General features: G+C 46.2%; 1 protein-coding gene across 8 annotated transcripts; it reads left to right on the top strand.

Annotated features, from left to right (window-relative positions):
- Positions 1-230: 230 nt before the first annotated feature.
- Positions 231-13,995, top strand: dnase2 (deoxyribonuclease II, lysosomal). Of its 8 annotated transcripts, none has more exons than XM_061289832.1 (8): positions 231-368; positions 4,387-4,479; positions 4,669-4,766; positions 5,119-5,281; positions 5,343-5,418; positions 5,700-5,864; positions 5,932-6,129; positions 13,023-13,417. In XM_061289832.1, the coding sequence occupies exons 2-8, from the start codon at positions 4,399-4,401 to the stop codon at positions 13,397-13,399; spliced, it is 1,158 nt and encodes a 385-aa protein (XP_061145816.1). In that variant the 5' UTR covers positions 231-368; positions 4,387-4,398; the 3' UTR covers positions 13,400-13,417. The 8 variants fall into 8 exon arrangements, with proteins under 8 accessions (XP_061145816.1, XP_061145819.1, XP_061145818.1 ...); XM_061289834.1 differs by lacking the exon at positions 231-368 and adding an exon at positions 2,894-3,054 and having other exon boundaries at positions 5,346-5,418; positions 5,746-5,864; positions 13,023-13,995; XM_061289830.1 differs by lacking the exon at positions 231-368 and adding an exon at positions 2,894-3,054 and having other exon boundaries at positions 5,746-5,864; positions 13,023-13,995.
- The last annotated feature ends 1,984 nt before the right edge of the window (positions 13,996-15,979 follow it).

The following is a 15,979-nucleotide window of genomic DNA, read 5'->3' as shown; positions in this document are numbered from 1 at the left end:
TGATTGCCAAGGCCGAAAGACGGGATGGAAGACAACAGCCCCTACCCAAGGACTCGGCTAAAGATGATCGCCACGGCCGAAAGACGGGATGGAAGACAACAGCCCCCACACACACCGAATCGCCCATAATCAGCACCCACTCCCATGGAATCAAAATCTCCTGTGAACTTGCCACACCCCCTGACTCATCACCCATCAAACTCGGCCCACACTGGCATGTGCAAATGAATATAAGCTGACCAAAGAACCTTGAATGTTGTCTTTTCTGAATGGAGACTTTCTGCTCTTGAAAGGCCCAGCGGTGTATTGTACTTTCCTGAAAACAGAGCTTTCTTCACAAGAATTGTGATTGAACTCAACCAACCTGTGTAAGTCTAATTTCTGCTTCAGTGTCTTAGAATTTTCTTAAATCTGAAGAAATCAAACGACCATGCGGTGAGTAAATTGGATAACAGGTGATTGGCAATGGCTTTTGCCGTGAGGCGCAGATAGCGCGCTCCCTAAATTGTGGACAAAACCCAACAGAATATTTCGATGAGATTCATCATGTCTCTCAGCAGCAGGTAACACTTAAAAATTATATTTCTACTTGTCTGAACAAAACAATTTGAAATATATTGAAGGGAATAACAGCGTTACTTATTCAAGTGAAAATAAATGACACACGTCAGTGTTCATATTGCATTAGAAAACACATGTAGCAATAAAATCATCTCTATGATTTAAAAATATTTTAAAAAGTGAAGCTTTGGTGAAGAAAAGAAGACACTTCTGCACTCGCTCGTGTACATTTCGAAATTGAAATTGTAAACACTCGTCTACTTCCCCTTTCGTCTTCCCGTTTCAGTCATGTACGTTTCAAATCTGAGAACAAAAATCAAGTTTGTTGTACACAATTGTAATGGCGCGTTCATGTTCAATTTGACATGAAAATTGTGGCTTGAGGTTGGAAAGAAAATAATGGCACGTACTAGGGGTGTAAATCGCGGGTTTTGACACGATACGATATCATACTGATACAAAGAATCACGATACGATATTTGCCGATATCTTAAAGCCTGCTATGATTCATTCACGATACATCACGATTAGGGGTGTGACGATTCATCGATACACATCGATTAATCGATATAATGCTCTACAATTTATTGGCATCGATGCTAAACGTAAACATCGATTTATATCGCCGTGTTTGACCTTGGACATTAGACGCGACTTTATTTTGAAATCCAGTTCATTGTTGCTTGCTTCCTCTTTCCGGGAGCAGTGCGCGGCTTTGTGTTGTGAGCAGAGCAGGCACGTGAAAGGGGAGTCGACAACTACGCGGCCCCTGGGCTGGTGCTATGGCTAGTGTCCAAAAAGCCGAGGAAATTTGCTCCCCTTTAGGCTTTAAGTCATTCGTTTGGAAGCACTTTGGATTCCAAAGAAAAGATGGCTCAACGGACAAGACACGTGCAGTTTGTAAATCCTGCCATGCGGTGATCAAATATTCAGGGAGCCGCACATTTAAAGAAAAAACACGACATCAAAGTTCAGTGTTAAAATAAGCACTTTGTATACTACAATACTCTTGTAATTTCCCAAATAAAGGGTTTGCAGTACCTTGTTGTTTTTGTGTATGAATTGTTATAAATCAGGATATTGTTCTATATTTTTTATTTAAAAAAAAAAATATATCGATCGTAGAGCACTATATCGTGATATATCGTGAATGAATCGCAGCAGGCTGAAAGGCAGAACTATCGGGAAATATCGTATCGTAGATCTTTGTATCGATATATCGTATCGTGACAAAACCCGCGATTTACACCCCTAATCACGATATAGTGCTCTACGATCGATATAGAACAATATCCTGATTTATAACAATTCATACGCAAAATCAACAAGGTACTGCAAACTCTTTATTTAGGAAATTACAAAGTACTTCCAAACGAATGACTTGAAGCCCAAAGGGGAGCGAATTTCCTTGTCTTCTTGGACACTAGCCATAGGACCAGCCCAGGGGCCGCGTAGTTGTCGGCTCCCCTTTCACGTGCCTGCTCTGCTCACAACACAACACGCTGCGCACTGCTCCCGGAAAAAGGAAGCAAGCAACAATGAACTGGATTTCAAAATAAAGTCGCGTCCAATGTCCGAGGTAAAAAACGGGCGATATATAAATCGATGTTTACGTTTAGCATCGATCCTAACAAACCGTACAGCATTATATCGATTAATTGGTGTGTATCGACGAATCGTTACACCCCTAGCGCGTACATGTTCAAAATGAAAATGGTGGCTTGGGGTTGGAAAGGAAATAGAAAAAATAAGACATCGCTAGGTAGTGGTAGTGAGCCGCCTCGCTCATTGCACCTGCATGTCAACCTTAGTGAGGACGCTTTCCTTTCCGCATTCCATCATGTAGTTCGACCAAAACAAAATCCATCCATCCGTTTTCTGTACCGCTTAGTCCCCACTGCGGTCGCGGGCGTGCTGGAGCCTATCCCAGCCGTCATCGGGCAGTAGGCGGGGGACACCCTGAACCGGTTGCCAGCCAATCGCAGGGCACACAGAGACAAACAACCATTTGCACTCGCACTCACACCTAGGGACAATTTGGAGTGTTCAATCGGCCTACCAAGCATGTTTTTGGGATGTGGGAGGAAACCGGAGTGCCCGGAGAAAACCCACGCGGGCCCGGGGAGAACATGCAAACTCCACACAGGGAGGGCCGGAGGTGGAATCGAACCCGCACCCTCCTAACTGTGAGGCTGACGTGCTACCCAAGTGTTCCACCGAGCCGCCCCAAAACAAAATCGAAAGTAAAAAAAAAAAAAAAAGGTGGGGGAAGGGAGACAAGTTCCGTTTATAAAAAAGTGGAACAAATTCATGTGACTTGCGGATCGAAAGTAAAAAAAAAAAAAAAGAAAAGTGGGGGAAGGGAGACAAGTTCCGTTTATCAAAAAGTGGAACAAATTCATGTGACTTGCGGATGCGATGACACGACTGGCAGCCAGTAAGCCAAAAGCAACACCCGACAACTTAGATGAGGACCAACGACCACATTTCAAGGCAAGTTGATTTCATGCAAGATATTTCTTTCTATCTGCCTTACAACCTGCACAAAGTTACTTGTAAGTAAGAGGATATTTTCACTGCAGCGCTTTGACATCATTTATGTGATGGCAAGGGCGTCAAGTTGATTATTTAGGATCATTAAGATTCCGAGACATGTTCACGCGCGTGTTGTATGTGCAAGAGACAACTGCTGTGTTGTTTTTTCATTGTGGGTTCTTAATAACCAAACCGTATATTGAGGAAGAAGAACTTTTACTTTCTTTCAACACGCTTCATCACACACAGTATACAGCCCGGAACATTTACGTCTCTCTCGTCCTGTTCATTTTCTGAATCTTTAAGCGCCCTCTGATGTCCGAAGGTACATGTCACACATACATAAACAATAGGGGTGTAAATCGCGGGTTTTGTCACGATACGATATTAAATCGATACAAAGAGCATGATACGATATTTGCCGATATCTTAAAGCCTGCTGTAATTCATTCGCGATACATCGCGATATAGTGCTCTACCATCGATTTTTTTTTTTTTAAATAAAAAATATAGAATATCCTGATTTATAACTATTCATACGCAAAATCAACAAGGTACTGCAAACTCTTTATTTAGGAAATTACAAGTCTATTGTAGTATACAAAGTGCTTATTTTAACACTGAACTTTCTGTCGTGTTTTTTCTTTAAATATAAATATAGAGATTTGTGGTTATTTGATCACCGCATGGCAGGATTTACAAACTGCACGTGTCTTGCCCGTTGAGCCATCTTTTCTTTGGAATCCAAAGTGCTTCCAAACGAATGACTTGAAGCCTAAAGGGGAGCAAATTTCCTCGTCGTTTTGGACACTAGCCATAGCACCAGCTCAGGAGCCGCGTACTAGTTGTCGACTCCCCTTTCACGTGCCTGCTCTGCTCACAACACAACACGCCGCTCACTGCTCCCGGAAAGAGGAAGCATCAACAATGAACTGGATTTCAAAATAAAGTCGCGTCTAATGTCCGAGGTCAAACACGGCGATATAAATCGATGTTTACGTTTAGCATCGATGCCAACAAATCGTAGAGCATTATATCGATTAATCGATGTGTATCGATGAATCGTTACACCCCTAATAAACAATGATAAGCAGATCTCCATTTGCTCATATCATTTACAACTGCTGTGATTGTCTTGCCCAACGTTTTTCCAGTCCAGCGCAGTACATTTTCCAATGTCATCTTCATCTTGCAGTACACATTCGTATTGAATATGTGTGTAATACATAAAAAACAAAATCTGGTACATTTTCCTATTTTTCAATGTTGAAACTGCATAATGTGTTACAGAGTGTCTGACCTATGATTGCCAATTGTGAACAGCAGCCTTCCCTCGCGCGCCAACCTCCAACCTTCGCTGTAAAGTTAAGACGAGAACACAAGGCAAGATACGACCGATTCAAATCATCAGGCTTCTGAGTGGCTCCCGAGGAGCGGACTTGCCGAGCCTCGGTTGAGAGGGTTGTCACTCTTGTCTTGAGCACTGCGTACTCCACTAAACACGCGCATGCGTACTATGGAGGTAGTGTCCCTCTTTCAAGTGTCTTGTCGGATTTGTATGTCGTTTTCCAGATGTTCTCCCTGTTGCTGCTGCTGTGTTCCTTCTTGCCGCACGGGGACCCAGCATCTCCAATAAGTTGCTACAACGACCAGGGGGACGCCGTCGACTGGTAATGACAACTCAACAAACCGAAACGAAATAACGGCCGCCCATGGCTTTTTTTCACGCGTCAGGCGTTATCTTTTCTCATTGCCAAGACGCACGCTAGCCTCCTAACAAGCTCTCTTTTGAGTGTCAGTCAAGTTAGTAACCATTGTTGATTTCCACTACGTTGGCATTTCTAACGTGATGCAACGGTGCCATTTACACGGGTCTTTTCTTTATTTCAAAGTGGAATTGGACAGACAAGTTGAGCCGGCGGGAGCCTCCTCCCCACGCGCGCAGACTTAACAAATATTTTCTATCTGAGCGACATGAATGTCGAGTCCAGATGTGGTTCCGGACTTTTTTTTCCCTTTGAGGTTTTATATGTACAAGCTGCCAAAGACGCATGGCACGGCGTCGGGTCTAATGTACTTGCTGCTGGATGAGAGCGGCGCCGGCTGGACACCCGGCGTGGGGACCATCAACGACACAATGGGAGCGTTGGGCAGGACGCTGGCGCAACTCTACTGGCAGACTCAAGTACGCTCGCTCGCCTGTCCGACGGTAACCCGATTCAAATGCACAATGCCCTCTTTGTCAGCAGGCAGGAGTGGCCTACATCCTTTACAATGACCAGGATGGGCTCGGGCACAACCACAAAGGAGGACACACCAAAGGTGAGCTCCGCACTTGCCCAAAAAAGCCATGGCCGTTTTTGTTGATACGCCTCTCGAGTGTACCCTAATCAAGTCCCGCTTTAGCCAAGGAGAGCCACGTTTGCCGATGTGCCTTCGAACGTTTAGTGATCGGGACACGCATTCAGCAACGATACTTATGTCATCAAACCAATTCATTTCTCGACGAATGCATGACGATAATTCCTAGCATGACTCGAGAGGCAAACAGACTTTTTCTGCAATGTGACTGGAGTGCGTTTGTTGCCTTTTGTGGCACGGAGGTGTGGTGCTGCTGGACAAGACACAGGGTTTCTGGCTCATCCACAGCACGCCCATCTTTCCCCCGGCACGACGGGCGGGTCGCTACCACTTCCCCGACGGTGGTGCCACTTATGGACAGAACTTCCTGTGCGTCAGCTTCCCGCTGGACCGCTTCCACACCATCGGTAAACCAGACGTCCGACAAAGAAAAGGAACCACCGCAAAATGTCAGTGGCAACTTTCTTCGTGCAGGCGAGCAGCTGCAGATCAACCAGGCCAACGTCTATGACTGCAACATGCCGCCCTTCTTTGCGGCGGAGGCCCCGGCTCTGGCCGCCGTATGCAATCAAAGCAGTGCGCTGGCCCCACCCACCAACCGCAGCGTCACGCTTACATCTAAAGGCGGCGCCGCCTTCGTCAGCTTCGCCAAAGGAGCTGCCTTCGACCGCGGTAGGTAAAATAGGGCAAAAACTGGTTTTCGAGCATTTTCGGCTAACACAGCAAGTCAGCCATTTTGGTTTCAAGCAGACATCTTCGGCTGGATGGCAATCAAGTGTGGGTTTTTGTTTATTAAATTCAGCCACCTGAAGCCAGATTAATGCATACATGAATTTGTTTCTTGAACAGACTCGCAAACTAAGTCTTGTAGAAGCCAGGCCCCAAAAGTTCCAAGTCATCCATCTTGACTTGAAGCGGCCATTTGACGTCCGTTTTGTAGGTCTGACAAAAATAAAATAAGGAAGTCCATCCATCCATCTTCTTCCGCTTATCCGGGGTCAAGTCGCGAGGGCAGCAGCTTCAGGAGGGACTCCCAGACTTCGCTCTCCCCAGCCACTTCATCTAGCTCATCCCGGGGGATCCCAAGGCGTTCCCAGGCCAGCTGAGAGACATAGTCTCTCCAGCGCGTCCTGGGTCGTCCCCGGGGTCTCCTACCGGTGGGACATGCCCGGAACACCACCCCAGGGAGGCGTCCAAGAGGCATCCTGATGAGATGCGCGAGCCACCTCATCTGGCTCCTCTCAACGTGGAGGAGCAGCGACTCTACTCCGAGTCTCTCCCGGATGACCGAACTTCTCACCCTATCTCTAAGGGAGAGCCCGGACATCCTGCGGAGAAAACTCATTTCAGCCGCTTGTATCCGGGATCTCGTTCTTTCGGTCACGACCTATAGCTCGTGACCATAGGTGAGGGTAGGAGCGTAAATCGACTGGTAAATTGAGAGCTTTGCCTTTTGGCTCAGCTCTCTCTTTACCACGACGGACCGGTACAGAGTCCGCATTACTGCCGACGCTGCACCGATCCGCCTGTCATCTCGCGCTCCATCCTCCCCTCACTCGTGAACAAGACCCCGAGCTACTTAAACTCCTCCACTTGGGGCAGGATCTCATCCCCGATCCGGAGAGGGCAATTCACCCTTTTCCGATCGAGGACCATGGACTCGGATTTGGAGGTGCTGACCCTCATCCCGACCGCTTCACACTCGGCTACGAACCGCTCCAGTGAGAGCTGGAGATCACGGCCTGAAGAAGCCAACAGCACCACGTCGTCTGCAAAAAGCAGAGACGCGATGCTGAGGCCCCAAACCGGACACCCTCAACGCCTCGGCTGCGCCTAGAAATTCTGTCCATAAAAATTATGAATAGAATCAGTGACAAAAGGCAGCCTTGGCGGAGTCCAACCCTCACTGGGAACGAATCCGACTTACTGCCGGATATGCGAACCAAACTCTGGCATCGGTGATACAGGGACCGAACCGCCCTTATCAGTTGGCTCGGTACCCAGTTACTCCCGAAGCACCCCCCACAGAACCTCCCGAGGGACACGGTCGAACGCCTTCTCCAAGTCCACAAAACACATGTGGACTGGTTGGGCAAACTCCCATGCACCCTCGAGGATTCTGCTGAGGGTGAAGAGCTGGTCCACTGTTCCACGGCCAGGACAAAAGCCACACTGTTCCTCCTGAATCCGAGGTTCGACCTCCCGACGGACCCTCCTCTCCAGCACCGCTGAATATACCTTACCAGGGAGGCTGAGGAGTGTAATACCCCTGTAATTGGAACACACCCTCCGGTCCCCCTTCTTAAAGAGGGGAACCACCACCCCAGTCTGCCAATCCAGAGGCACTGTCCCCGATGTCCACGCGATGTTGTAGAGACGTGTCAGCCATGACAGCCCCACAACATCCAGAGCCCTTAAGAAATCCGGGCGGATCTCATCCACCCCCGGGGCCCTGCCACCGAGGAGTTTTTTAACTACCTCAGTGACTTCGACCCCAGAGATTGGAGAGTCCGCCTCAGAATCCCCAGGCCCTGCTTCCACAATGGAAGGCGTGTCGGTGGAATTGAGGAGGTCTTAGAAGTATTCTCCCCACTGACACACGACGTCCCGAGTCGAGGTCAGCAGCACGCCATCTCCACTGTAAACAGTGTTGACGTTGCACTGCTTCCCCCTCCTGAGACGCCAGATGGTGGACCAGAATTTCCTCGAAGCCGTCCGGAAGTCATTCTCCATGGCCTCGCCAAACTCCTCCCACGTCCGGGTTTTTGCCTCAGCAACCGCCGAAGCCGCGTTCCGCTTGGCCACCCGGTACTTCTTCAGCTTGGCAGCATCCCTTACCGCCGGTGTCCACCAGCGAGTTCGGGGATTGCCGCCACGACAGGCACCAATGACCTTACGGCCACAGCTCCGGTCGGCCGCCTCAACAATGGAGGCGCGGAACAAAGTCCACTCGGACTCAATGTCCCCCGCCTCCCCCGGGACGTGGGAAAAGCTCTGCCGGAGGTGGGAGTTGAAGCTCTTCCTGACAGGGGATTCCGCCAGACGTTCCCAGCAGACCCTCACAGATCGTTTGGGTCTGCCAGGTCAGACTGGCATCTTCCCCCACCATCTGAGCCAACGCACCACCAGGTGGGGATCAGTTGACAGCTCCGCCCCTCTCTTCGCCCGAGTATCCAAAACATGCGGCCGCAAATCCGATGACACGACTACAAAGTCGATCATCAAACTGCGGTCTAGGGTGTCCTGGTGCCAAGTGCACACATGGACACCCTTATGTTTGAACATGGTGTTCATTATAGAAAATCCGTCTCGAGCACAGAAGTCCAACAATAGAACACCGCTCGGGTTCAGATCGGGGGGGCCGTTCCTCCCAATCACGCCCTTCCAGGTCTCACTGTCATTGCCCACGTGAGCATTGAAGTCACCCAGTAGAACGATGGAGTCCCCAGAAGGAGCACTCTCCAGCACTTCCTCCAGGGACCCCAAGAAGGGTGGGTACTCTGAGCTGCCGTTTGGTGCAGAGACACAAACAACACTCAGGACCCGTCCCCCCACCCGAAGGCGGAGGGAGGCTACCCTCTCGTTCACCGTGGTGAACCCCAATGTGCAGGCGCCCAGCCGGGGGGCAATAAGTATACCCACACCTGCTCGACGCCTCTCACCGTGGGCAACTCCAGAGTGGAAGAGAGTCCAGCCCCTCTCGAGAGGGCTTGTACCGGAACCCAAACTGTGCGTGGAGGCAAGTCCGACTACCGTTTTTTTCTGTGTATAGTGCGCCCCCATGTATAATACGCACCCTAAAAATGGCATACTGATGCTGGAAAAAATGTACGCACCCAATTTTTATGAATTTTTTTTATGAAATTTTATTATTTTTTTTATTTTTTTTAAGGCCCAATGATCGTCACACACGCAGGGAGGCAATGGGTCCCATTTTTATAGTCTTTGGTATGGTCTTAACTAGGCTGGATGTAATTTTTTTTGTTGCCGTTGATTTCTCCGACTGCCCGTAAACGCACCACCGCGCTCCGTGCGCGCACATGAAAGAGGCGTGCGGACGTGAAAAAGGCGGCTCTGTATGGGAGAGACGTTGAAGAGGAATAAAAACACCCTTGGAAACCAAAACTTGCCCCTCGTCGTGACTCGGAGCCGCAACAAATGTTTCGGATTTGTGTAGGGTACATTGTGACAGACAGCAAACGAGCAGGTGATCGAGCAAGCCTTGTCTGATACGAGAGCATTGCGCTCGTATGGAGCGTGTTTGAAGTGAACAGCAGAGACAAAAGGAACAAGGCAAAGTGTTGTGAAATAAAATATGACCGACCTGTAATACGCATTTTGTTATTTGCTGATTGTATCAAACTATCACATTCATTGTCAGTAAAGAAGAGAAGAGGACTATATTGCTGAAGCCTTCGCTGTATCAAATTGATTTTTTTTCTTCATCCAGAGTCTTATGTTTGACTCATTGACGTCAAATTGGCGCGCAGCTGCCCTATTGCCTAATTCTTCTGCCACTTCAATGACTTTCTTTCGAAATGCTACAGTATAACTTGCTCTCTTATCCATTCTGATGAAACTGCTAATTAAACCGAACTCTCGCTAATTAGTAAATACCGTTTTTTTCCGTGTATAGTGCGCAATATTTAACTAATTTATTGTCCTAAAATCTGGGGTGCGTATTATACATGGGTACAAAAAAAAATTGTAATTTTTTTTTTTTTTTTTAAAAGAAAGTCATGGTACAACAAAACCAACAACAGGACTGACCGACAAAGTCGTGGAACAAAAAGACAGGGTGACATTACCAAAGACAGGAACAGAATGACAGTAACACATGCAATGATCCAACGGTGAGCGAGGGGCAGACAGGACTTAAATACAAAACACGTTACATCGATTGAGGTGACACAGGAAGAGAGGGGTGACGCGAACAGAAACTATGGCAACCTAGACACATAGCAAAACTGGGGACGAGACATGACAAATCTCCCCCGAAATAAAACTCACCTTTCTTCTTGTTTGTTGTCAATCGCGCATCGCATTCAGCCATCCTGCCCAACACACTTAGTAAAATTCATAATTGACGACACATCGTTTGATGCGATGGTGCAATCCTCGATGGTGTGTTATTGTCAAATATTGTTTGTTTTTTAATCTCCATCGCGGACCGGACGTCATACGGAGGCCGCCATTACAGATGCGCAGAACGGTTCCGCAAGACACGTCAGCTATATAAAGAGCGAGAGTTCAGTTCTCCACCTATTAGTTTCAATTCACAGTTTAATTAGCAGTTTCAATCAGCAAATAACAAAATGCGTATTACAGGTAATATTTTATTTCACAACACTTTGCCTTGTTCCTTTCGTCTCTGCTGTTCATTTCAAACACGCTCCATACGACCGCAATGCTCTTGTATCAGACGCTCGCTCGATCACCTGCTAGTTTGCCGTCTGTCACAATGTACCCTACACAAATCCGAAACATTTGTTGCGGCTCCGAGTCACGACGAGGGGCAAGTTTTGGTTTCCAAGGGTGTTTTTATTCCTCTTCAACGTCTCTCCCATACAGAGCCGCCTCTTTCCCCTGCGCGCACGGAGCGCGGTGGTGCGTTTAGGGCAGTGCTTCTCAATTATTTTCTGTCACGCCCCCCCCTAGCAAGAAGAAAACTATTCGCGCCCCCCCTCCCCACCGTGACTATCCTAACTTGTCTTGTAAGTCGTAAAATGTTGCACTGTCAAAGTCAAAGTCAGCTTTATTGTCAATCTCTCCACATGTCACAACACACAAAGAGACCGAAATTACGTGACAGAAGTAACAATGAGAGCGCCACTGCCCCCTGCTGTAGTAAACGCGCAATTACACTTTATTCTAGTACTGCCAAAAAAAAAGCCTGTTCCCCAGGGTCACACGCGCCCCCCCAGGAATAGCACCACGCCCCCCAAGGGGGGCGCGCCCCACTATTTGAGAAGCACTGGTTTAGGGGCAGTCGGAGAAATCAACGCCAACAAAAAAAATTACATCCAGCCTAGTTAAGACCATACCAAAGACTATTTTACTTTTTTTAAAAAAAATCATAAAAATTGGGTGCGTATTATACATGGGTACAAGCTTTTTTCCAGCATCAGCATGCCATTTTTAGGGTGCGTACTATACATGGGGGCGCACTATACACGGAAAAAAACGGTAGCTGACGTGTCTTGCGCATCCGTTCTGCGCAGCTGACCTATAGTGCGCATGCGCAGTCATACTGCTTTCGCGCATGCACAGTCATACTGCTTCCGCATGACGTCCGGTCCGCGATGGAGATTAAAAAACAAACAATATTTGACAACACACCATCAAGGATTGCACCATCGCATCAAACGATGTGTCGTCAATTATGGATTTTTTTGACTAAGTGTGTTGGGACAGGATGGCTGAATGCGATGCGCGATTGACAACAAACAAGAAGAAAGGTGATTACAAGTTTTATTTCGGGGAGATTTGTCATGTCTCGTCCCCAGTTTTGCTATGTGTCTAGGTTGCCATAGTTTCTGTTCGCGTCGCCCCTCTCTTCCTGTGTCACCTCAATCGATGTAACGTGTTTTGTATTTAAGTCCTGTCTGCCCCTCGCTCACCGTCGGATCATTGCATGTGTTACTGTCATGATGTCTGTTTGGTTTCTGTTCCTGTCTTTGGTAATGTCACCCTGTCTTTTTGTTCCACGACTTTGTCGGTCAGTCCTGTTGTTGGTTTTGTTTTCTAAAAAACAAATTAAATTTCTTTTTTTTTTTTAATTTTTTGTACCCATGTATAATGCGCACCCCAGATTTTAGGACAATAAATTCGTTAAATTTTGCGCACTATACACGGAAAAGAACGGTATATCTAGTCGGAACTTTTCTGCCTCGCACACCAGCTCGGGCTCTTTTCCAGCCAGAGAGGTGACATTTCATTTCCCAAGAGCCAGCTTCTGCAGCCGGGGATCAGACCGCCAAGGTGCCTGCCTCTGGCCGCCGCCCAGCTTGCACTGCACCCGACCCCTTTGGCCCCTCCCACAAGTGGTGAGCCCATGGGAAGGGGGACCCACGTTTGCCTTTGAGCCCCGCCTCCAGGCCTGGCTCCAGAGGGGGGCCCCGGTGACCCGCGTCCGGGCGAGGGAAAACTAGATCCAATTTTCTTAATCGTCATAAGGGGTTTTGTGAGCCGTGCTTTGTCTGGCCCCTCGCCTAGGACCCGTTTGCCATGGGTGACCCTACCAGGGGCATGAAGCCCCAGACAACATGGCTCCTAGGACCATAGGGGCACGCAAACCCCTCCACCACGATAAGGTGACGACTCACGGAGGGGAATAAGGAAGTCTTTATTTCAATTAAGAATTTCATCTTCTGAAGTCTGTTAAATTGAGCATCGTGCAATTTGACAAGCTCATCAGTTTGAGTCAAACAAGTCCGCCATTGTGGCTGCGAGTAGAGGGTCAAACTACAGGACAAGCTCATCCTCCTATTTGAGATGCATACAGAGCGCTGAAAATTTTGACTTTGTTGCTCTCCCTAACCTTTGTCCTCCTCCTACTGGTGTAGACCTGTACCAGTCATGGGTGGCCCCCGCCCTGCGCTCGGACCTCCTGGTGCAGTTCTGGATCCACTCGAGAGGCATCCTGCCGTCTGACTGCAGCCCGGGCTGGAAGGTGCTGGACGTCACGCGCCTGTCCCCGGGCGGCTTGTCGCCCTATAACAACAGCAAGGACCACTCCAAGTGGGCCGTCAGCCCACAGCCGGCGGCGGCGGACGGCGGTTGGCTGTGCGTGGGGGACATCAACCGCAACCGGGCCGAGGAAAAGCGGGGAGGCGGCACACTTTGTCAGCGCCATGCCACCGTGTGGAAAGCGTACCGCGCCACCGCGCTCGAGTGTCAGCCCTGCCGGGCTTCGGCGCTCGGCTCTGCTCACTGCCAATAAAGCATGCATAAAAAATCATCCGCTTCAAATCTCGGAAAATATTTAATTTAGAAATTGCTTGTTCTTTCTTTTTAATTGCAAGACAACATTTTTCATTTACTGTATTTTTTGGACTGTAAGTCGCAGCTTTTTCATAGTTTGGCTGGGGGGGCTTATACTCAGGAGCAACTTATATGTGAAAATGTTCACATATTTTTACTTGATCATTAACACATTACTTACTTACTTGTACAGTGGAGCCTCGGTTTTCGACCACAATCCGTTCCAGAAGGCTGTTCGAGAAGTGAATTCCAAATCATGTTTTCCCATTACAAATAATGGAAAAAGATTGATCCGAGCCAAAAAATACGCTTTTTTAAAGCATTTTTTCATTATTTTATATTATATAAGTGAGTAGGTAACGTATAAATAAATAATATAAATAACTAGAATTTTGCAATTTCTGGAGAAATTGCGTGTGAAGGCGAAATGTATGAATAACTTCTTCGGGGAATGCTGCCGAACGATGTTGAAACGTGTTGAATTACTTGAGAAATGTAGAATATTTGGAGAATTTGTGGTGAATTTCAAAATAAAAGATGTGAAGTTTTTGGTAAGTGGGAAGTTGTGGAATAGGTAGAAAAATGATGAACAGTTGAAAGTTGGAATGGGTTGAATCAGTTGAAAAATGTAGAAATGAGAAGGGAAAAGGGAATTGGGGTTGAATTTCAAAATAAAAGATGTGAAGTTTTTGGTAAGTGGGAAGTTGTGGAATAGGTAGAAAAATGATGAACAGTTGAAAGTTGGAATGGGTTGAATCGGTTGAAAAATGTAGAAATGAGAAGGGAAAAGGGAATTGAGTGTGAATTTCAAAATAAAAGATGTGAATTTTTTGGTAAGTGGGAAGTTGTGGAATAGGTAGAAAAATGATGAACAGTTGAAAGTTGGAATGGGTTGAATCGGTTGAAAAATGTAGAAATGAGAAGGGAAAAGGGAAGTGGGTGTGAATTTCAAAATAAAAGATGTGAAGTTTTTGGTAAGTGGGAAGTTGTGGAATAGGTAGAAAAATGATGAACAGTTGAAAGTTGGAATGGGTTGAATCGGTTGAAAAATGTAGAAGTGAGAAGGGAAAAAGGAATTGGGTGTGAATTTCAAAATAAAAGATGTGAAGTATTTGGGAAGTTGTGGAATAGGTAGAAAAATGATGAACAGTTGAAAGTTGGAATGGGTTGAATCGGTTGAAAAATGTAGAAATTAGAGTACAAAAACGGAATTTGAGAGAATTTTGTTTGAATTTCAAAATAAAAGATGTGAAGTTTTTGGTAAGTGGGAAGTTGTGGAATAGGTAGAAAAATGATGAACAGTTGAAAGTTGGAATGGGTTGAATCGGTTGAAAAATGTAGAAATGAGAAGGGAAAAGGAAATTGGGTGTGAATTTCAAAATAAAAGATGTGAAGTTTTTGGTAAGTGGGAAGTTGTGGAATAGGTAGAAAAATGATGAACAGTTGAAAGTTGGAATGGGTTGAATCGGTTGAAAAATGTAGAAATGAGAAGGGAAAAGGAATTGGGTGTGAATTTCAAAATAAAAGATGTGAAGCTTTTGGTAAGTGGGAAGTTGTGGAATCGGTAGAAAAATAATGAACAGTTGAAAGTTGGAATGGGTTGAATCGGTTGAAAAATGTAGAAATGAGAAGGGAAAAGGAAATTGGGTGTGAATTTCAAAATAAAAGATGTGAAGTTTTTGGTAAGTGGGAAGTTGTGGAATAGGTAGAAAAATGATGAACAGTTGAAAGTTGGAATGGGTTGAATCGGTTGAAAAATGTAGAAATGAGAAGGGAAAAGGAATTGGGTGTGAATTTCAAAATAAAAGATGTGAAGCTTTTGGTAAGTGGGAAGTTGTGGAATCAGTAGAAAAATAATGAACAGTTGAAAGTTGGAATGGGTTGAATCGGTTGAAAAATGTAGAAATTAGAGTAGAAAAACGAAATTTTAGAGAATTTTGGTTGAATTTCAAAATAAAAGATGTGAAGTTTTTGGTAAGTGGGACGTTGTCGAATAGGTAGGCAAAAGATGAACAGTTGAAAGTTGGAACGAGTTGAATCGGTTGAAAAATGTAGAAGTTAGAGGTGAAAAACGAAATTTTGTGAAAATTTGTCGGAATTTTTAACGTGAAAACGTGAAATTTTCGAATTTGGGAATTTTGGGAATGTCGAGAATCCTTCCGAATGTGATTAGAATGTGCTGAATGATGTGAATTTCAAATTGGAACGACGTAAATGTGAAATGTCGAATGTGCCATTAAGAATGAATGGGGAAAAATTTGTCGGAATTTTGGGAATTTTGCGGAATCGGAAAATTTTCGGAACGAGAAAAATACAAGCGCTCGTCGCGTGAATATTTGGAATACGTGAAAAGTGGAATGGAGTGAATCGGATGAATTATGTGGAAGATGAAACGTGTCAAAAAAGTGTGGAGAATAAAAGAGAATAATAATAACTAGAATTTTGCAATTTCTGGAGAAATTGCGTGTGAAGGCGAAATGTATGAATAACTTTTTCGGGGAATGCTGCCGAACGATGTTGAAACGTGTTGAATTACTTG

The sequence above is a fragment of the Syngnathus typhle genome, linkage group LG10 (assembly GCF_033458585.1).
Source record: "Syngnathus typhle isolate RoL2023-S1 ecotype Sweden linkage group LG10, RoL_Styp_1.0, whole genome shotgun sequence".
In the NCBI taxonomy this organism is placed as follows: domain Eukaryota; kingdom Metazoa; phylum Chordata; class Actinopteri; order Syngnathiformes; family Syngnathidae; genus Syngnathus; species Syngnathus typhle.
The sequence above is the reverse complement of the archived record's forward strand: the minus strand, read 5'-3'. Positions and strand labels throughout refer to the sequence as shown.

Coding starts and splice junctions, on each gene's coding strand:
- dnase2 (XM_061289830.1), top strand. CDS start 4,399: ATGATTGCCAATTGTGAACAGCAGCCTTCCCTCGCGCGCCAACCTCCA. Junction 4,767..5,118: donor CAGGGGGACGCCGTCGACTG/GTAATGACAACT, acceptor TTTCCCTTTGAG/GTTTTATATGTACAAGCTGC. Junction 5,282..5,342: donor AACTCTACTGGCAGACTCAA/GTACGCTCGCTC, acceptor CCTCTTTGTCAG/CAGGCAGGAGTGGCCTACAT.